Here is a 21,869-nt window from a genome sequence, read left to right on the forward strand (position 1 = left end):
AGCTTACTTTGATAATGTAAATGTAATTATGTTGGGCTGATCATTAACATTCAGTATCAAAATATGAAAATGAGAGTTGGATCCACATTGTTAACGCAAAATCAGTTATTTCCAATATTTGCTTTGAACATATTTTACTAAGTGTAAACACGACTGGAGAAGACAAAAATAAAGATATGTGGATGTAATCATCGATGCCTATCACAGGGCATAGGGTTATAAAATCTGTTACAAATCCCAAGCTTACTCAAACAGACCAAAGTCCACAAAGTAAAATAGAATGTACTTTGGTATCTGACTAAAGCAGAAGAGATGCAGTGACTGCCAGCGACTGCAAAGCCTCTATCATGGAGTACAGACTTTCAACATTTGCAGCCGTGTTTGAGGCTCTGCCACTGTGGCTTCTTATTTTTGGAATATTCACCCCAGTTGTGCTGCTTTTGTTGCTGATAATTGCCTACCTCCGATTGGAGCTCATGGAAGGTATGTTATTTATGATCTATGTTTGATTTAATGTACACAAGAAAATACCATAACATAAAAAGCATGCGATGAAACTTCTCATAGTTTTCGTATCAGATCTAATATAATTACACCTCAGACACTGAAACGAGTGATTTATCTCAACCTCTTTGAAAGGCAATGTTCACAAATTGCTGCTTAAAACAATTCTGCCGACAAGAAGACTAATGTTGGGATTTTGCTGGCCTACTCTTCCGGCCCTATTGAGGGGTGAGCCACGCAAAACACTATAGATTTCGGCTGGACCGCCAAAGGCGAACCGCCTCTGCCACCGGAATACCGGAATTTTAGGGGGGATCCCTGCTCTAAGTATCTTTCCAAGACAATATCTTCTAATATTGCTTGAGTAACTTCAGATCATATTACAGGCCTACCTTTTGGATACACATGCTAAGGAGACAAGGTGTTAGATTTTGTTCAGAGGCCTCAGTTCCTGGCGGTGTCACCAGAATAAGGTATAGCTGCCACCTGCAGCCAGCCGAACATAAGCACAGAGCAGCTGGCCAATTAACTAACTGGAGGAGTGGGGACCGTCCAATTAAAGAGCAAGAATGGGAAACAAGGTGCCGATGCTGATTCAAAGGCATGTGTTGGCACCATATTTAAAGTACTGCCACAGACCTGTATACACTTGCCTTAGAATCATAGAATCTACAGTGCAGAAGGAAGCCATTCGGCCCATCGAGTTTCCACCAGCCCTTGTAAAGAGCACCCCACCTAAGCCCACACCTCCACCCTATCCACGTAACCTAGTCACCCCACCTAACCTTTGGACACTGCAGAGCAATTTAGCATGGCCAATCCACCTAACCTGCACATCTTTGGACCGTGGGAGGAAATCGGAGAACCAGAGGAAACCCACGCAGACACGGGGGGAAAGTGCAAACTCAGCACAGACAGTGACCCAAGCCGGGAATCCAAGGTAGGTGGCTTGGCCACGCTAAATTGCCCCATAATTGGAAAAAAAATGAATTGGGTGATGTGTTAGGCAGGTTGGTTCGATGTGGACTGCATTTGATGCAGTGAAGCTAGAAACAGACCTCTAACACTGGAGAAGATCCAACACGATTTTATTCAACGATAGAACTAATATACATATTCAGCTGTGGGTCGATACTATACTGAACTGACTGGAGACCTTGTACTAGCCTGACCAGACTTACTAGCTACCGCATGGTGTTTGCACTGGCTAGCTCGTGGACTCTGACTGTCTCAGAGAGAGTGGGAAACTTAGTGCCCTCTGGCTTTATAGTGATAGTGTCCTGTCTGGTGATTGGCTGCACTGTGCTGTGTGCTTACTGGTCATCCTGTGTGTCAATCACTACCTGTTGCGCTTCATTATATACAGGAGTGGATATCATGACATCACCCCCTTTTTCTTTAGATAAGTAAATACGAAGGTGTGCGTGCGTATATATATATATATATATATATATGCCTGACTATATACAAAAGGTGTCGAAATGAACGTATATACATAGGAAGGTGTCGATAGTGCAAATACATGGCAAACAAAACGATATTTCCAGAGGTCAAATCGTTGAAGTCACAAAATGTACAAAAGTTCAGTCTATAGATTTAGTCTTTGGGGTGGGCGACAAATTCTTGTTGATCGCCGCAGAAGTGGATCAGAAGCCGCCTGCACTTGGATAGGCGGGATCGCTGCCATCGCGGTGGTCGCTTGGGCCGGCAGGATTGCTGGCAGATCGGTGGCCTCATGGTTGGGTACGTCCGGAGGAAGCATCGTAGGCGGCGGGGCACTTCGGTCAGGTAGCGGCGTGGAACTCTTCGCAGTGCCTGTCTGTTGCGCCGTGGCAGAGAGCCATCAGCCATGCAAACAAGGAACAATTTTGGGGCCACTTGTTTGATCACAATAGCTGTGACTGACCAGCCGCCCTCAGGCAACTGGACACGAACACGATCAGTAGGGGCCAGCTCGGGTAGATCCGCGGCATGAGCATCATATGTGGCCTTCTGTTGGGCCCGTGACTGCTACATTTTCTGCAAGACCGTGAGGTGGTCAAGGTCTGGAATATGGATGGCTGGAACTGTGGTCCTCAGAGTGCGATTCATGAGCATCTGCGCTGGAGACAACCCAGTGGACAGTGGGGTTGCACTATATGCCAGCAGTGCCAGGTTCAAGTTGGAGCCTGAGTCTGCAGCTTTGCACAGCAACCGCTTTACAATATGGACCCCTTTCTCGGCCTTCCCGTTTGACTGCGGGTAGTAGGGGCTGGAGGTTATGTGACGGAAGTTGTAGGACTGTGCAAAATCAGACCATTCATGGCTGTAAAAGCACGGACCGTTGTCGCTCAGCACCGTGAGTGGTATCCCATGCCTGGCAAACATTTCTTTGCAGGCTTTGATTACTGCCTTCGACGTGAGGTCGGACAGTTTCACCACTTCTGGGTAACTGGAGAAGTAGTTGACCAGGAGTACGTAGTCACGCCCCTTGGCGTGGAAAAGGTCTACACCTACTTTGGACCACGGAGTGGTCACGATCTCGTGCTGCTGCAGCTTTTCTTTGGGTTGAGCTGGCTGAAACTTCTGACAGGTAGGGCAGTTGAAGACTGCGTCAGCAATGTCCTGGCTAATGCCCGGCCAATAGACCGCCACCCGAGCTCTGCGTCGGCATTTCTTGACCGCAAGGTGACCCTCATGGAGTTGGCCCAGCACCATAGCCCGCATGCTCTGAGGAATTACGGTCCTGTCGAGTTTCAGAAGGATTCCCTCTACCACCGTCAGGTCGTCTTTTACGTTATAGAACTGGGGACATTGTCCCTTCTGCCAGCCATTGGTAAGGTGCTGCATCACACACTGCAGCAGAGGATCCTTGGCCGTCTCCTCACGAATTTGGATCACCCGTTCATCAGAAGCCGGAAGGTTGGTGGCACACAACTGCACTTGCGCTTCTATCTGGCAGATGAAGTCACTTTGTTCACACGATGTGGTAATGGACCTGGATAGGGCATCTGCAACAATCAGTCTTTGCCTGGTGTGTAGATAAGTTCGAAGTCACAGTGGCATAGTTTAAGAAGAATTTGCTGTAACCGAGGTGTCATGTCATTTAAATCTTTCTGGATTATGTGGACTAGAGGCCTGTGGTCCGTTTCTACCATGAATTTTGGTAGGTCGTAAACATAGTCGTGAAACTTGTCTATCCCTGAAAGGAGGCCCAGACATTCCTTCTCAATCTGAGCGTACCGTTGCTCAGTGGATGTCATGGCCCTGGAGGCATACGCCACTGGAGCCCAGGACGAGGAGTCATCCCGCTGAAGGAGCACCGCCCCAATGCCATCCTGGCTTGCATCAGTTGATGTGATGAACGGTATTAATAACTGCTGTAAACGGTACCTGACCTTTAATACCTTGCCCCTTTAAGAGGCTTGGAACCCTGGGGGATTCCGCCTCTGGCTACGCCCCCAGGAAACGGTATATAGGATAAGGCTCCATGTGATGAGCACACTTCTCTCAGATGCTGTTCAGTTCTCTGTAGATTAAAGCCTTTTGATTACCGACCTCGCTCTCGCATCGTAATTGAGGGTGCCTCCGTTGATATCTTGGTTTCCTTGGTTGGGTCACAGAACGGCAGAACCGGGGCTGTGATGAGCTTTGCTTTCAGCTCACGCCATTCCTCTTCATGCGTGGGCAGCCACTTGAATTCCGTCGACTTCTTGACGAGATGGCGGAGGGCCGTGGTGTGGGATGCCACATTGGGAATGAATTTCCCGAGGAAGTTGACCATCCCAAGAAAGCGGAGGACCACCTTCTTGTCCTCTGGGGTCTTCATGGCGTTGATCGGCGAGACCTTGTCGGCATCTGGCCACACGCCCTGCTGCGAGATGTGGTCAGCTAGGAATTTGATATCCGATTGACCAAATGAGCACTTGGCCCCGTTGAGCTGGAGACCATGTTCATGGATTCTCTGGAATACCTTCTTGAGGCGAGCGATGTGTTCCTGGGGCGCCGTGGATCAGATAATGACATCGTCAACGTATACTCGCACCCCCTCGATGCCCTCCATCATCTGTTCCTTGATGCGGTGAAATACTTCGGAGGCAGAGATGATGCCAAAAGGCATCCGGTTGTAGCAGTAGAGACCGAACGGGGTGTTGAACGTGCACAGCTTGCGACTGGACGCATCCAGCTGTATTTGCCAAAAACCATTAGAGGCGTCGAGCTTTGTAAAGAATTTGGCATGAGCCATCTCACTGGTCAACTCTTCACGTTTCGCGATCGGGTAATGCTCCCGCATGATGTTGCGGTTTAGATCCTTAGGGTCCATGCAAATGTGAAGCTCTCCTGATGGCTTTTTAACACAGACCATGGAGCTGACCCAGTCTGCTGGCTCTGTGACCTTCGATATGATGCCCTTGGAGGTCCTGTAATTGCTTCTTCAGACGATCCTTGAGGGGTGCCGGCACCCGGCGTGGTGCATGAATTACAGGGGTGGCGTTCTGTTTGAGCAGGATTTTATATCGGTATGGGAGCGTGCCCATTCCATCGAATACGCTGTGGTACTGCGTGATGATGTCATCTATGTCAGTTTGCAAGTTTCCATCAGGCGAGGTCGTCGCCGGTGACGATGACATGGTGTGGACTTGCTGAACCAGGTTCAGGAGCTTGCAGGCTCGAGCACCGAGCAGGGATGCTCTGTCAGGCCAAACGATTTCAAACCCCAGCGTCGCCTTGATCGCCTTGTTGGACACCCCTAGTTGACACGAGCCATTGGCAGCTATGGCATTGCCATTGTAGTCAAGGTGCTGGCAGGCCGGTGGAAGAATACTTGGTCTGACACGGATAGTATCAAGGTCGGATTTTGAGATGAGGTTCGCCGATGCACCGGTGTCCAGTTTAAACTGGATGCGAGCCTTGTTAACTGTGAGGACAGCACACCACTCGTCGTCGGGATCCACACTGAGGATCGAGAGGTGTTTCGCCGTTGTGGTGAAACATTATATACAGGAGTGGATATCATGACATTGGGTACTATAAATTTATAAAAATAAATACATTCACTTCATTTAAACACATGGAGTGGGATTTAGCGACCAGATTAGTCTTAGATGCAAATCCCATAATGGCCACTAAACCTCACACGAGGCCAAAAACAGGATTTGCCCTGGTGAGAATTTGGAACGCGATCTTCTCGGGCCCTGTCCAACGGCGCGGTCAGGAAGGGCGTGAATTTGAATTCATTATAATATACTTAGCATGATTAACATTGCCGTGATGTCACGCTGGTGCGAATTACTAATGCTTCTTAAAAACTGGAAGCAGGCACCATGCCCTCAGAGAGGGTGGAAGGAGGTAAGCACCACTCTCTACACCTGGCACCAGGGAGTCCAAGGGAACAGAGCCCATTGACCAGCTGCACAGGCCGAGGGGTGGCCTCAGCTTTCTGGGATGGGATTCGCAGTAGGTGGGGCTGGTCATGATCCCTGTTGCCTAGTTTTTTAGAGGGCTTTGTTAGTCTGATGTCTGTGGCATGGGGGTGGCTGCATATGTGGTGGATGGTGGGGTGGGATGAGAGTGAGTGCTGGGTCTAATGGGCTGAGTGGATAAAACCCTTGAAGAGAAGGCAAAATGGTGCCCAGCTTGAATGGTGGGGCTGGGGTGGGGGCCGGGGGGTGGGGGGTGCCAAAACCCTGGAGTGGCTGTCCAGGAGGATTGAGTGAAGAGACATGACAGCAATGAAATCTCAGAATAATGCAGCCTGAGTAAGAAGGGTGCCGATTCGCTCTGCCTAACCCTGAAGCACTAAGTAACTGTGTCCTCTGACGTTCCTGACACTCATGCTCAACAAACTAATTGACCATGAAGAGTGAACCATTAATAATGTCAACTGCCCACACTCACAAAGTCAAGGAATGGGACAAATACTCAGGGTTCAGGACTCAATGCTTGATGGCATGCGATCAAGAGACACTGGTCCTGCTTACATGCCGGACCCCAACGTCTGCCAGTGAGGATCCCTTAGCCCCCAATGACATCACCGTCCAGTTGACCCTGCACAGTGGGGATGTGCGAGCATATAAACCTCCTGCCAGAACCCCTGGTGATATAAGAAATATGACCGGGGGTGGGGGGAGCCAATAGGTCAGAAGAGCTCCTATTGTTATCCAGACGTGAGCCAGCCTGACTGCCTCTCTCTCATCCCTCACAGGTAACCGAGTGATATCTGTATGAGCCAGCAGAGCTGGCTATTCTTATTATCACAGCACTGGAGGAGTACAAACTCCATCAGCGACGTGTAGCGGCACCCAGACCCAGTGACAGGTGACCAGGGAGCCGCAGAGCAGGCTCAGGGGGTGAAGGCCACACTAAACATACAGGGGATGCCAAGGCCCAGACAGAGACCAAGGGTGTCAAGGGCCCAAGTGTCCTTCATGGGGCTCTCAGACAACATATGCTGTAGGAAATACGCCCTCACCAATGCAGTACCTGTGCCACATCCCTGCTGACTTGGCGTCACATGGGGGTGGAGGGCGCCCTCTCCCTGTGGTCATGAAGGTTATGGCACCCCTCAACCTTTACGCAACAGGGTTGTTCCAGGGCTCCACTGGTGACGCATGTGCCATCTTGCAAGCAGACGCCCATAAGAGGTCACGGATGTACTCTCTGCAAGGGCTTTCAACTTTATTCATTTCAACTTGGACGGCCCAGTGAGACGAGAGGGCCACTGGATTCGGCATCATGACTGATCTGCCTAAAGTGCAGGGGGCGATTGACTGCTCTCATGTCACTCTATGCACACCTGGCAACAGGAAGGGGTTTCACTCCCTCAATGTGTAGCTAGTGTGTGACCATCAGATGCAATTCACACACATGTGCATGTTTTCCAGGGAGCATGCATGATAGTTACATCTTCCGGCAGTTCGTGAATCCCTGGCATTTCCAAGGGTTACCCCAAGCTGCAGGGACAAGGAATATCGCCGAGGTCTTGGCTGATGACTCTAGTGCGGAAGCCAGAGACCGCAGCAGACGCACGGTACAATGAGGCTCACAGTGCCACCGATCTGTGCTGGAGTGGTGCATCAGCCTCCTGAAGATGCACTTCCGCTGCCTGGACAGGTCCGATGGAGCCCTCCAGTACAGCCCGGAGAGGGTCTCCCGCATCATGGTCCTCTGTGGCCGACATAACCTGGCTTTTCAGTGGAGATACGGCCTTCATGGGGAAGACCTGGTGGAGTGACACGTGTCCTCTGATGAGGAGGACTTTCAGGAAGGAGTTAAGGAAGAAGCTGCTGAAGATCCAGAAGATGGAGTCCAGGCGATATCTGGGAACGCCAACACCTGGAGGTTATGCTCCAAGTCGCTCGCCACCCTGACTTGGAAATATATCACCACTCCTTCACTGTCGCAGGTGCAACAGCCTGGAACTCTCTCCCTAACAGCACAGTGGGTGTACTGACACCTCAAGTACTGCAAGAAGGCAACACCACCACCTTCTGAAGGGCAACTAGGAATGGGCAATAAATGCTGGCATAACCAGCGACACTCACATCCCGGAAGTGAATTTTTTTTTAAATGCGCGCATCGGCAGGAGGGCTTGTTACCTCCCACACCAACAGTACAACACCCTCCCCCCGAGGACCCCTCTGTAACCAGAGGATGAGGTTGCAAGATCTTATTCATCAGGCCACTGGGGGTGGGGAGTCCTCGAGTGTTTGCTGCCCAGGAGGATGATGATGACTTGCAGTGAGGAATGCTCTGTGATGCTCCTCAGCTACTGCTTATGTCTGATTCCTGTCTGTCTGCGCTCAGCACACTGACTCCCCACCTCATGACTGAGTGAGATTCATCCCTACATTCCTTTGTCCCTTAGCTTTAGAGGAGGATAGGGAGGAGGGTTTGGGGCTCCCTGAATCATGCCTGGGTCCAATCACTGCGAATGAAATATTCTCAATAAGTGGGCCTAGCCGTCTGGCTGATATTGAGAGCCAGTGAGAAGAGCTGTCTCCAGATAGACTATGCCACTGGGAGGAGGGTTAAAGAATGTGAGGCACTAAGATGGTGAAGAACAATAATATTTAAGTCAGTGACATGCAGATGTTACAAGTGAAAATGACCCCAATTACCTGTGCCTAACTTCACCTGTCGCTACATTGCTGCTATGATTCCTTACACTTGCAAACCCTCCCATTACATCTGGATGTGTTCCCAGAATGCACATCAGAGGTGGAGGTGACTTTCTGCCTTCCACACCCCGTCGCTTGAGCTGCCCTTGGCAGGCGTCCTCTTAAAACCCAGAACTTGGACGGCCCTGGTCTACTTTTGGATGGCACTGGTGTTGCCGCGACACCCTGTTCTGTCCGCTGCGTCTGAGCTGCGCCAGTCTCAGGAGGGAGAATTCCGTTTAGCTAATCGATCCCGGGTCTCCTGGATGGAAGGCTCTGGGATATGCTCCAGAGATGCTCCTCCCTCTGGGTGCTTGTGAGCCCCTGGGTTACTCCATGGGATGGAGGGGCAGTGGGCGGGGGAGCGCTGCTGGCGGGAAGGGTGAATCGCAACGGCTGGAGAATTCAATATCTCAAAGAAGTGAAGGATTAGAATAATAATTGCCCAAGTAAAAGGACCAATTTCAATTACTCACTAGGAAGAGAAAGAATGCTGTTGATCGGTAGAAATAGAACGGCAGAAAGGGAAGGAGACTGTGTGAACTTAAGGATGGGAGGGAAAAAGGTCATTGTGCTATCGAAACAACAGGGAAGGCCGACAAGTCTATTAGACGAGAAACATAACACCAAGCCTTTAACTGATCAAATGGAATTAATTCAGAAATTAAAAACAAGGATACTGATACCATAGGTATCTTTGAAGATTTACCGTGCTGGGACTTACTAATGAGTTATCTGAAATCTGAGGCACAAAATAATGATGGTTAAGAGTTTAAAAGGTACAAAAGATTAAGAATGGAATAGGATTTAGTTTTACAAGTTAAATCTTTTTTTCTCATGTCAGCTTTAAATAAATACTCAATTATTATCATATACCCAAAGCACCTTTAGAAATGTGAAATTCACTGGAGAGGTGTACTTGCTTCACTTTCAGCTGCACTGTGTGCCGAATGTATTATGAATTTCAATGCAAGGTTCATGCTGCCATTGAAGCAACATTATAGGCCAGCGTTTCGAGGTCAGGGTTTGGCCTATCCTGTCTGTATCAGTTTTCCTAAATGTTACTTAGGTAACATTGGGATAGATTTTCCCTCCATGTGGTTTCCAGGGGACTGGCTGATGGTGCAAGTGGGATTCGCATCCATTTCGAAGGATGGACTTTAGAAAAGTATGGCTGTGGGCTAAAATACGAAGTACCCTGTTGAATCAGGCCACTCTAATATCAGTCAGTCCCACTGACTTACAAAATAGTGCTCTGTTCTCAGGTGGGGTAAGTACCGATACAACATCGCCCAGCTTGATTTTGGGAAGAATAGAAGAACACACTCACTATTCATGTCCTACAAAACACATTAAACTATGGGCGCGATTCTCCAAAAAAATTTCCAAGTGCTGTAGTGAGTGGGAATTGTCACGAGTTTCCCGGCGCGCGGCCCAGCGAGGCTGGCAACATTAATTGGTCCATTTAACGAGGCCTCATAGGCTTCCCGCCCGATTGCCGGCTCACCAGCTGATTTTCCAGGTTCGCGACGCCAGCCCACCGCTAACATGATCGAGCAACACTTAAGCTGCATTTGCTCAGCCAACACCAGCCAGCTCGCCTGTGGTGATAACCACTGTAGATATGCGTACTTGCAGTAGGGGGATGTATGGCTGTACCTCCGGTAAACCCCTGCCGGCTAGCTCCGCCCACAGGGAGCTTGTGTATAAATATGCGTGTGAGTCACTCAGATCCTATTCGACAGTTGCAGCCGGAGGAATAGCATCACACAGCAATAAAGCCTCGATTGTACGTGTCTCGAGTCTTTGTGTGCAATTGTTAGCGCCACAATTTATTGCTGTGTGATTTTCCTTACACCGTGGACATCAGGATCAAGCCTGACCGTCTGCAGCTGGATCCGCAGTCGCCTCATACCAGGAAAGACTTCGTTCACTGGCTTGCAGTCTTCGAGGCCTACATCTCTTCAGCGGATTCTCCACCGACGGAGATTCAAAAAAAAATTCCTGTACTCCAGACTTAGCTCCAGTGTCTTTGCGTTAATTCGAGATGCGCCTGACTACACCAGGCCAATGGAACTGCTCAAAGAGAACAATGCACAGTCGACGAACACCCTGTTTGCGAGACATCTACTCTCTATTCGTGTCCAGCACCCGGGTGAGTCGATTGAGGACTTCTGGAGGGCCCTTATACCTCTAGTACGAGACTGCGATTGCCGGGCCCTCACAGCCACGAAACACTGATTTACTCATGCGCGATGCCTTTGTTACAGGCATTGCATCGGACCCCATCCGGCAACGACTGCTGGAAGGGGCTGCCCCCGACCTCGCGGCCGCAAAGACTCTGGCGCTTTCCATAATGGCCGCCTCCCGTAATGCACGATCTTACTCCGCTAGCCACTCGGCCCACCCATCCTACCCCCCGTGGACCCTGCAACTGGCCCCCCCAGCAGCCGCCCCCACGGACTGCGCCTGCGCTGCTCACTACACCGCGCTCCCCGGGGGTCCCCGCTGTTACTTCTGCGGTCAGCAGAAGCACCCCCGCCAGCGCTGCCCGGCCCGCAAAGCGACCTGCAAAGCTTGTGGCAAGAAAGGCCACTTTGCAGCGGTGTGTCAGTCCCGGACGGTTGCCGCTATCGCGCCCCCGGTCCCCTCGCCTCAGCCGCTCGCTCAATGGGCCCCGCCGTCCGCTTCCCCCGACCCCACGTGCGATCAGTGGGCGCTGCCCCCGCCACGTGCGCTCCATGGGCGCCGCCATCTTCATCCACCACCGCCATGTGCGCCCCATGGGCGCCGCCATTTTGTCCGCCGCCATCTTCTCCCACACAGTCGCCATTTTGTCCTCCCCGGAACGGGGCCACGGGGCACGGGTCGCTACCGCTCCTCGTCGGACTCATCAGACTCGACTGCCGATCACCCGCTACTCGCCTCCGTTACGCTCGACCAGTCGCGTCCTCGCAACCTGACACCCTCTTCCACAACGGTGCTGGTCAACAGCCACGTGACCTCCTGCCTCATTGACTCCGGGAGCACCGAGAGCTTCATCCACCCGGACACGGTAAGGCACTATTCCCTTGCGGTCCATCCCGCCAACCGGCAGATCTCTCTCGCCTCCGGTTCCCACTCTGTCCCGATCCAGGGTTTCTGCCTGGTTAAACTTACTGTGCAGCGCGTGGAATTCGACCGTTTCTGTCTGTACATTCTCCCCAACCTCTGCGCATCACTCTTACTAGGCCTGGGTTTCCAGTGCAATCTCCAGAGACTCACCCTCAAATTCGGCGGACCCCTACCTCCCCTCACCGTTTGTGGCCTCACAACCCTCAAGGTCGAGCCTCCCTCCCTCTTTGCCAATCTGACCGCAGATTGCAAGCCCGTCGCCACCAGGAGCAGACGGTACAGCGCCCAGGACAAGGCCTTCATCAGGTCCGAAGTCCAGCGGCTGCTTCGGGAGGGTATCATCGAGGCCAGCAACAGTCCCTGGAGATCCCAAGTGGTGGTGGTTAAAACTGGGGAGAAACACAGGATGGTCGTGGATTACAGCCAGACCATCAACCGGTACACGCAGCTCGACGCGTACCCTCTCCCTCGCATATCTGATATGGTCAATCAGATTGCACAGTACCGGGTCTTCTCTACTATTGACCTGAAATTCGCCTACCACCAGCTCCCCATCCGTAAATCGGACCGTCCCTACACTGCCTTCGAGGCGGACGGTCGTCTGTACCAATTTCTTAGGGTTCCCTTCGGCGTCACAAACGGGGTCTCGGTATTTCAATGAGAAATGGACCGAAAGGTTGACCAGTACGGACTGCAGGCCACTTTTCCGTACCTAGACAATGTCACCATCTGCAGCCATGACCAGCAGGACCATGATGCCAACCTTTCTAAATTCCTCCACACCGCATCTCTCCTCAACCTCACTTATAACAAGGAGAAGTGCGTGTTCCGCACAGACCGCTTAGCCATCCTCGGCTACGTAGTCCAAAATGGACTACTGGGGCCCGACCCCGACCGCATGCGCCCCCTCATGGAGCTTCCACTCCCCCACTGCCCCAAGGCCCTCAAACGCTGCCTGAGGTTCTTTTCTTACTACGCCCAGTGGGTCCCACAATACGCGGACAAGGCCTGCTCACTTATCCAGTCCACACATTTTCCCCTCACGGCCGAGGCACAACAGGCCTTGGCCCGCATTTGATCTGACATAGCCAAGGCCGGGATGCACGCAGTAGATGAGACACTGCCTTTCCAAGTAGAAAGCGACGCTTCAGATGTCGCACATGCCGCCACGCTGAATCAGGCAGGTAGACCCGTGGCATTCTTTTCACACACCCTCCACGCCTCCGAAATTCACATTCCTCTGTTGAAAAGGAGGCCCAGGCAATCGGTGAAGTGGTGCGGCACTGGAGGCATTACCTGGCCAGCAGGAGATTCAATCTCCTCACTGACCAACGGTCGGTAGCCTTCATGTTCAACAACACGCAGCGGGGCAAGATCAAAAATGACAAAACCTTGTGGTGGAGAATCGAGCTCTCCACCTTTAACTGCGAGACCTTGTATCGTCCCGTCAAGCTCAACGAGCCCCCAGACGCCCTCTCCCGAGGTACATGTGCCAGCGCACAGGTGAACCAGCTCTGTGCCTTGCACGAGAGCCTTTGCCATCCGGGGGTCACTCGGTTGTACCATTTGGTCAAAGCCCGCAATCTGCCCTACTCCGTCGAGGAAGTACGGACAGTCACCAGAGACTGCCAGGTCTGTGCCGAGTGCAAGCCACACTTCTACTGGCCAGATCGCGCGTGCCTGGTGAAAGCGTCCCGCCCCTTTGAACGCCTCAGCGTGGACTTCAAAGGCCCCTCCCCTCCACCGACCGCAACACATATATCCTTAGTGTGGTCGATGAAATTTCTAGGTCCCCCTTCGCCATCCCATGCCCGGATATGACGTCTGCCACCGTCATCAAGGCCCTGGATTCCATTTTCGCCCTGTTCGGTTTCCCCGACTTCATCCACAGTGACAGGGGATCCTCATTCATGAGTGATGAGCTGCGTCATTTCCTGCTCAGCAGGGGTATCGCCTCCAGCAGGACGACCAGCTACAACCCCCGGGGTAACGGGCAGGTAGAGAGGGAGAACGGGACGGTATGGAGGGCGGTCCAGGAACCTCCCAGCCGCTCGCTGGCAGCAGGTCCTCCCTGATGCGCTCCATTCTATTCGGTCACTGCTGTGCACCGCAACTAACAGTACACCCCATGAACGTGTTTTTGCCTTCCCTCGGAAGTCTACATCCGGGGTGTCGCTCCCGACTTGGCTCACGACTCCGGGCCCAGTCCTGCTCCGTAGGCATGTCCGGCACCACAAGGCGGAACCCCTGGTGGACAAAGTACACCTTCTCCACGCCAACCCCCAGTATGCCTACGTGGAGTTCCCCGATGGCCGCCAGGACACAGTCTCGCTCCGGGACCTGGCTCCCTCAGGTGCTGATCCCATGCCCACGCCCCTTTTCCCCTCCGCGCCACCCTCCTTTTCCCTGGCGTCCCCGTATTCGTCCCCACCAGGTCCATCCCTCGTCCCCCTGCCCACACTGGAGGACACGGAAGATTCCGGTTCGCTCTCGGAGTCATCCCGCCATCAGCCAGCACCAACACCGCCAGCACCTGCACCGTCGTTGCCATCACCGCCTGGGCCGACGTTGCCACCACAGCTACGCCGATCACAGCGGAACGTTCGACCGTCGATTCGGCTCAACCTGTAACCTGCTAACCGGATGGACTCTTGGTTTTCTTTGTTTGAACCCTTTTGTAAATATATCATCCTTTGTATTATAGTTACACGTCACCCCTGCCGGACTCATTTTTTACAGGGGGTGAATGTGGTGATAACCACTGTAGATATGCGTACTTGCAGTAGGGGGATGTATGGCTGTACTTGTAATACAGGTTCCTCCGGTAAGCCCCTGCCGGCTAGCTCCGCCCACAAGGAGCTTGTGTATAAATATGCGTGTGAGTCACTCAGATCCTATTCTACAGTTGCAGCCGGAGGAATAGCATCGCACAGCAATAAAGCCTCGATTGTACTAGTCTCTCATCTTTGTGTGCAATTGTTAGCGCCACATTGCCCAGGAGACTGGCCCCAAGATGGGCAGGCTCCTGGACGCGGTGGAAGCCAGGAGGGATGTCCTGTTCCCCCGCGGGTCCCAGAGGGTGAGCCACAAGGCAGCCAGTGCTGCCTGGGACAAGATGGTGGCAGCTGTCGCTTGGGCAGTGTGACCAGGTGGACTGGCCTCCAGTATCTGAAGAAGGTCAATGACCTATACTGGGCAGCCAGAATGAGCAGACACCAACGTCACACCCCCCAACCGAGCATCTCCCAGGCAACCCCCAACCCTCCCAACACTCCAATCGTCCCTTCACACCCGCCCCCACAACTGTGAACCAAACATGTGGCTAACAATGCCCTCTGTGTGTCTCCTCAGGAAAAACTATCCCACAATCACCGGGAGAGGGCCCAGACTGGCGGTGGGCTGCCAGACATGAGAATCCTAACCTCCTTTGAGGAGTGGGCACTGGAGGTGAATGGTGTGGCCAAGGACAGGGCGGTCACCAACGTGGAGGCTGACAGATACTATAGAGGTGAGGAACCAACAGGCTCCACCTGGGGACCTGTCAAATGTGAATACTGATTGCCTTACTGACCGATCCTTTCCTACATTTAATACATGTTCATTCTCCTGCAGATCCTCCAGCCAACAGCTCCAGCCCATCCCCAGTGGCCCCCCTCTCCTGACCCCGAGGAGAACACCTCGGAGGAGAGTTCCGAGGATGCAACCGATATAGTCGCGGCACAGCTGTCAACCCCACCCTCCACCAGTGCAGATACGCATATCTCGGTGGGACATGTTAGTGGTCAGGCTTCTGGGGCACAATCTGGTGAGCACCGCACTGCTGATGATGCACATCTGATGGAGGCAGGAACCCCCAGGCAAGACAGTAGTCGGGTGTCTGCTGGATCCCAGGACCCAGCTGGGTCCCAGCCTGATGCTGAGCCTCTGGAAGTGGGTTACCCGGTGTTGTGTTACGCTTCTTCATGTAGCATAAGCTGCTTCCTTGATGTATGCTCTGACAAAGGAAGGTTCAGACTTGGAGATAGGTTTAACACATTTATTGAACAGTTAACAATTCTCCTACTTGAGTTCGACTGTCCTGCTAATCTTGCTATAGTAACTCAATCTAACTAACCATTCTGCTGTAAGCCATGCGGTGGGTGTGATGCTTCCTGATCTGCCCCTGTCTCTCACAAAGTGTCGCCTATGGAAAGAGAAAGAGCATGTGTGCCCTGTCCTTTTATATGGGTAGCCCCCTTGTGGTAGTGTCACCTCTGGGTGTGTCTTGACTGCCCATTGGTTGTGTCCTATCTTACTGACCTATTGGTTGAATGTCTGTGTGTCATGTTGTCTCTGGTGCTCCCTCTAGTGTTTGTTTAGTCCCAGTGTATACTTAACCTCTTGTGTATTTACAGTGATGCATATCACCACACCTGGAGCTGATGGAGATGGAGATAGGGAGTGGCCAGGATATACAGAGGGAGATGTCAGCATCACTCCAGCAGATCTGTAGTCTCTTGGAGGAGCCCAAGAGGCTACGGGTGCAGGAGATGGTGCTGGCAACAAGTGGCACTGAGGCAACACTGCCAGGGTAGTGACCCACAATGGAGAACCTGGTGCGCAATGTCGACACAATGAGTGTAGGTGTCCAAGGCGTCGTGCAGTCGGTGACAGCCATGGCTGAGGGCCTCGGCAGAATAACCACCTCGCTGGGGGATGTCACCGATACCAGGCCGACCTTGATGAGGTTCTGCAGGACATGTCCCGTTCTCAGGTGGGCATGGCCGAGGCACTGCGGAGCTTGTCCCAGTCACAGGTGGGCATTGTTGGGGCTCAAACCAGCTGCCCCTCCATGCCAAGGTGAACCCCAGGGCGCTATGGGCACGGATCGGGAGGAGGCGCTGGATGCCAACCTGGACCAGTCCCTGACGTGGCGACGGTGGCCACCAGCTCCACCGAGTTCCACCCCTCTGATGAGGCCATGTCGCGCAGCCAGCAGACCAGATAGGGCTCACGACAAGTGAGTCTGGGCTATCCGCCGCCAGAACCCCCAAAGGACGCCTGCCAGGGACATCAAGGGCCATGGGTCGAGGTAAGTAGCTGGCTGCCTCCAGCTCAGATATGCATCCTGGGGAAACACCAAGATGTAGTGGTAGAGCTAAGAGGGCCAGGCACGTTGAGGATCGCTGACGGCACCAGATCGGGTAAGGGGGGAGGTTAGATAGGGGGTGAGGAGGGGGTGGGGTTGGGGGCGTTGGGGGTCGGCACTATCGGGAATGGGGTATTGTACAGCTCATTAAACAATATTTTGCACAATCATTATGATGCCTTTCTTCCGCAGGGCGGGCTGTCCACCGGACGCTTTGCCCATCTGTCCAGTCATTCCCCCACTCCCTGTGGCACCCACCCCCCACCCTCCGACCGAGGTCATGTCCCCGGAGTTGAGTCCCATCACCGTTGGCTGCAGTGTCCAAGCATCAAGGTGTGATTGGAATGCTCCCACATGCTACATGGCCCGCCTGCCCACGGGAATCCACTTGGCATGTGTCAAGTGCTCACTTAACCATGATTGCCAATTCCCTATTAGCGATAGTCTTCAGCCGCCCAGCTGGCATCCTCAGCAGTTGGTGGGGGTTTTGGGTGATCGGTGGGGCAGACAAGGGTTGCCCCTGGAATGGGGTTGGGATTGAGGGGTTGGCACGGTGGTGTCGCGAATGATTGCCTCCCCAGCACTTCCCTCCCCCACCACACCCTTCCATGGCAGCCCACCCCTGCAGAGGGATCCCACACCCGCTGAGCACTGGGGTGGCAATCCCAGCACCCCCGGGCTCTTTGCCTCTGAGCAAAGATGGCTACTCACATCCTTGGCTCAATACAGAAGCCCTTCCACCAGGTTCACATTTTTAAAAAGGAGTATTGATCAACGGCAGCATGAGAACTTGCTGGGGAGGCTAATGAATGACGGGAGGCCGGTGCATATGGCGTTGCTCTTGTTGATTGTATGGAAAATAGGGCTTAAGTGATGATAATTGGTTTCTCGCCTCACTACAGCGAGATACCGATTTCACCTACGGGAGTGGGCCGGTGGGGGTGCTGTAAGGGGGCTTGATGGGGCCTGAAGAGGGGGGACTCCCAGGGACCCCATAGCAGGGTGTCCTCAATTGTGGGGGGGGGTATCCATGTGTGCAGGGGTGACATTGCCATGGGTGGGGAGTGTGGGGTCCCACAAGCTCACTTTGAGATCGGGGCACCCTTTCAAAATGGCAGCCCGATCTCTTGAGTTCAGCTCTGCAGTGCTAAAAAAAATTCTAAGTGTGGGCTAAACCGATGAGTAACTCCCCAGGGCCCAAAATAGTGACTAAGTGTCATTGAATAGCTATGGGGAACTCCCTGGCAGAGCTGGCGGGAAACTCCCTGAAAAACCCACCTCAAATTAACGTAGAGATATTTGGGGAGAATCACGCCCTAAGCTTTGACTCTGGGCAGGATTAGTGGAATTCTATGACAGCAAAACTGGTGCCGCACCTGGACCAACTCACTGACTGATCAGGGGCCAGCACCAGCGCCACGTGAAACACGATAAATTCCAATGAAAAATGGTGTCAATTCGCCAGGGTTGGGGTTGGCACTCGAGAGGCTGACAAGCTGCAGCCGCATATTGGCACTCCACTCCCCACACACACTGCCAACAAGGTGGCACTGGTTGCGCTGGAGCACATCCATCCCATTGATGGGTTGGCTGGGGCCAGCGGATAACTGGAGGGGGGGGGGGGGTGTGGCCTGGGACGACACCCATATGACCCATGGCACTAAGTTCACAGTGGGCTGTCAACGGTGTGCACAGCTGCATGGCAGCCTTGCAGTCTGCGGCAATGGTACTCCGTGCCCGTCCACACCACAACCCAACTCCTGGCCACACCCCACTACTTCCCCCCAGCCCTGGCAGAAGCCCCCAGCCAGTGGCACAACTGTCAGCAAAATATGGCGATGTTGGACACTTTCCGTAACCCCTGCCCTCCCCCTCATCAGCAACGGCGCCTGTTTTACAATTTTTGGAAGCACAAGTGAACCTCGCCATTGAGAATTCCCCCCAGTGGAGATGGAGAATCACTGAGGTCCCGGAGAATACAAGGTCAGGCCCGCTTATGAGATGCCAACGGCATTTACTGTACGTGCCTTCCGGAATGTATTGACGTCGCTGTCGAGGCACCGGAGAATTCCGACTTGGTGTGAAGCCAGCGACCGTCACGATTTCGGCGTCAAAACCGATTCTCGGCCCAATCGCGTTTCGGGATTCCGAATTCAGCCGACGGAGAATCCCGCCCATTAATTCTGACCTCAGTAAATCACAAAAACCTCTCCTTGTGATTAATCTTCTCACATAGTTTTTCTTACCAATATATTCAAATACTGTACTCTTTCATATTTTTGTTGCCAAATCTGCAGAACCATTTTCTAAAAATTGGTAAAATGTAGGGCTGGTTGAGGCATTTTTTTTTGGAGGGGCCAGCTTGGAGGAATTGAAGAAAGCAGGACTTGAGGGTTCGGATACGTTCAGGTACAGGATTTTCTTCAGTGGACATTTCCAGCAGGGCTCCGCCCACTTTATTGGAGAGGATTCTCTCCTGCGCGGGGTGGGAAAACGGCAGCACATCCAAGAAATTTGTACGGATCTTGGGGCAGGAGCAAGTCTCGCTAGAAGAGGTGAAGGCAGGAAGGAAGAGTAGCTGAGACCCAATATTGGAGGAGGTGGAGTAGGTCCCTCAACAGGGTGAATGCTACGTCATCCTGTGCAAGGTTGAGCTTGATCCAGCTCAAGGTAATGTTTAAGGCGCATCTCACCAAGGCCAGAATGAGTTGAAGACAGGTGTGAACGGTGTTCAACAGTGCCCGCGAACCACATGCACATGTTTTGTTCTGTCCCAAATTATTGGGTTTTTGGGTGTCTTTCTTCAGCAGCAGATCAGCAATCGGAAATATTGATTTAGAGCCTTTCCATTAGTAGCTATGTTTGGGGTGTCAGACCAGCCGGATCTGAGGACAGCTGCCCTGGCATTGGTCTCGTTGATTGCTCAGACGTGAATATTGCTGAGCTGGAGACAAGTGATGCCACCTAGTACCTCAGTGTGGCTAGGTGACTCGATCGGGCTTTTGCACCTTAAGAAGGTCAAGTATACACTGAGAGGTTTGGTCGAATGGTTCTACCATAGATGGTGCCCTTTCACATTGCACTTTAAAGAATTGGCCACTGTTAGCTGGGGGGGGGGGGGGGAGAGGGGATTTGTTTGGGTTGCATTTATGTTACTGGGGTTACTGTTATTATTGTTGTTAGTTTTATTTTAGTTTGGTTTTGTTTTATCTTGTAAATGTTTGATGTAAAATGGTAAAAGTTCAATAAAAATATTTTCCCACCCAAAAAATAGGGCTGGTTTTCCAAGCTTTGGGTACAGCATTGGAATCGTATTTCACTCAATCCATTAACTAGTCAGAAGGAAATCTCCAACTGAAATTCCTGGCTAAGGCTGGACGGCGTCCATATTATCCACGTTGCTCCAGTTCAGATCAAAGCTCTTATTGTCCATTGATCACCTTGTGGCACTGGCAATGGCCTTAAATCATGACTTTCTTTAAGTATGGGAAAATTACACTTTTTCTGTAGATTTACTACCCCCCCCCCCCCCCCCACCACCACCACCACATGTTCTCACCATAGCCCTGAATTCTTTCCTTAGAAAATGTATGTAGTGAACTAAATATATGTATGTACAGAAGGGTTTAATGTATTGACATAACAGCTAAGTAATCACTAGATGGCAGCACTAGAAATGGGTGTAAAATGACAGACTCAAGCTAAGATCCGCCTCTTTATGTGGATAGTGACTGGTGACCAGATGTAGAGAGAGATAGCTCAGAGTGTAGGTGTAGTTAATCATAGTTAATTCTTATTCAATCTTGTTTATTTAATATCTAGTATAAGTATTGGAGAGGAAACAAACTCACCGTTTATTTGTTAATGTTACTCAATAAAGTATTTGCTTTAATTGGAAGATTACTAGTGTTAATCAACATCGAGTTAAGGATCATCCTGGCAAGAAGCAGATGAGTAACATATATTGCACAAAGTAATATAACAATGCATTCAGTTGTCTCTGCGACACATCTCACATCCTCTGCTTCAATGAAATGGGGCAGCATGAATGGGGAATTAAACACAACACCAACTGGCTGGATTGATGTATTGCTGAATACAGTATATTCATCAATACGAGAATGGAAACAAATGACCAGAAAAGCCTATTCCATGTTTTAACTTGTGCCTAAAGAGCTTCAGTTTGATGTTGATGTCAGAAATCTTCCAAACCATGTCTCTGCCATGATATAACAATCAAATGTGTTTTCATGATTAGTAATAATCTGCTTTCTTAACAGTGAACAAAGAGCTGGGAATGAATCACGACCCTAAAGACATTATTAAGGAGCACTTCAACAAGCAGACTCGTCACCATTCAACTGAATATAGAGTACGGAATACAATCTGCAACAACTAAATCACAGCAAAGGCAGAAACACACTTTAATAAGTAGACTGTTGTTGTTAAGGTACCTCTTATCCAATCACAGTTGTACAGGTTAACTCTTCCAAGCAAAAATTACCAAGTGATAAACCACTTCATAGCTTTGCCAAACACCACCTTCTTTTACAGTGGATCCATGCTCAAAAGAATGCCCCATACAGGCTGGATGTAAAAATAACCAATAGACATTTCTTTAAGCACAGCCATTTTAGCCTGTCCAAATGATGTATTAATTTCATGTTTGAGATTATATCATTATCTTTCTCAGTAAATAAACCTCATTTCTTCTGTCCTGCAGTTGGTAACTAATTTTCTACAATCACATCTATTTCACATTCAGCAATGGATAATTAGTTCCTGCAAAAACTTGATTATTAAACTCATCCCAATCGGTTGATTTTTTACTAGACTTACCGCTATATCCGTGATAATCGTATTTATATAGGTTTGTAGGCTAAAGCAGAATTTTAGAACTCATTTTACCCAAATATGATATCAGTTCAGTTGTGTATTAGTTGAAAATATACTTGTCCCCAAGGCTTTGCAGGAATTTCATTTCT

General features: G+C 51.3%; 1 protein-coding gene across 1 annotated transcript; it reads left to right on the forward strand.

Annotated features, from left to right (window-relative positions):
- The first annotated feature begins 265 nt into the window (after window positions 1-265).
- On the forward strand, window positions 266-21,601 carry LOC119967370 (small leucine-rich protein 1-like). The gene is made up of 2 exons (XM_038799823.1): window positions 266-483; window positions 21,165-21,601. Exons 1-2 carry the CDS (start codon window positions 348-350, stop codon window positions 21,281-21,283), a joined length of 255 nt encoding a protein of 84 aa, XP_038655751.1. The 5' UTR covers window positions 266-347; the 3' UTR covers window positions 21,284-21,601.
- The last annotated feature ends 268 nt before the right edge of the window (window positions 21,602-21,869 follow it).

This window comes from Scyliorhinus canicula, chromosome 6 (assembly GCF_902713615.1).
Source record: "Scyliorhinus canicula chromosome 6, sScyCan1.1, whole genome shotgun sequence".
In the NCBI taxonomy this organism is placed as follows: Eukaryota; Metazoa; Chordata; class Chondrichthyes; order Carcharhiniformes; family Scyliorhinidae; genus Scyliorhinus; species Scyliorhinus canicula.

What these genes read in the sequence shown, in the direction of transcription:
- LOC119967370 (XM_038799823.1), top strand. Translation starts at nt 348, where the DNA reads ATGGAGTACAGACTTTCAACATTTGCAGCCGTGTTTGAGGCTCTGCCA. An exon ending in CCGATTGGAGCTCATGGAAG is followed by an intron (nt 484 to 21,164) that starts GTATGTTATTTA and finishes CTTTCTTAACAG; the next exon opens with TGAACAAAGAGCTGGGAATG.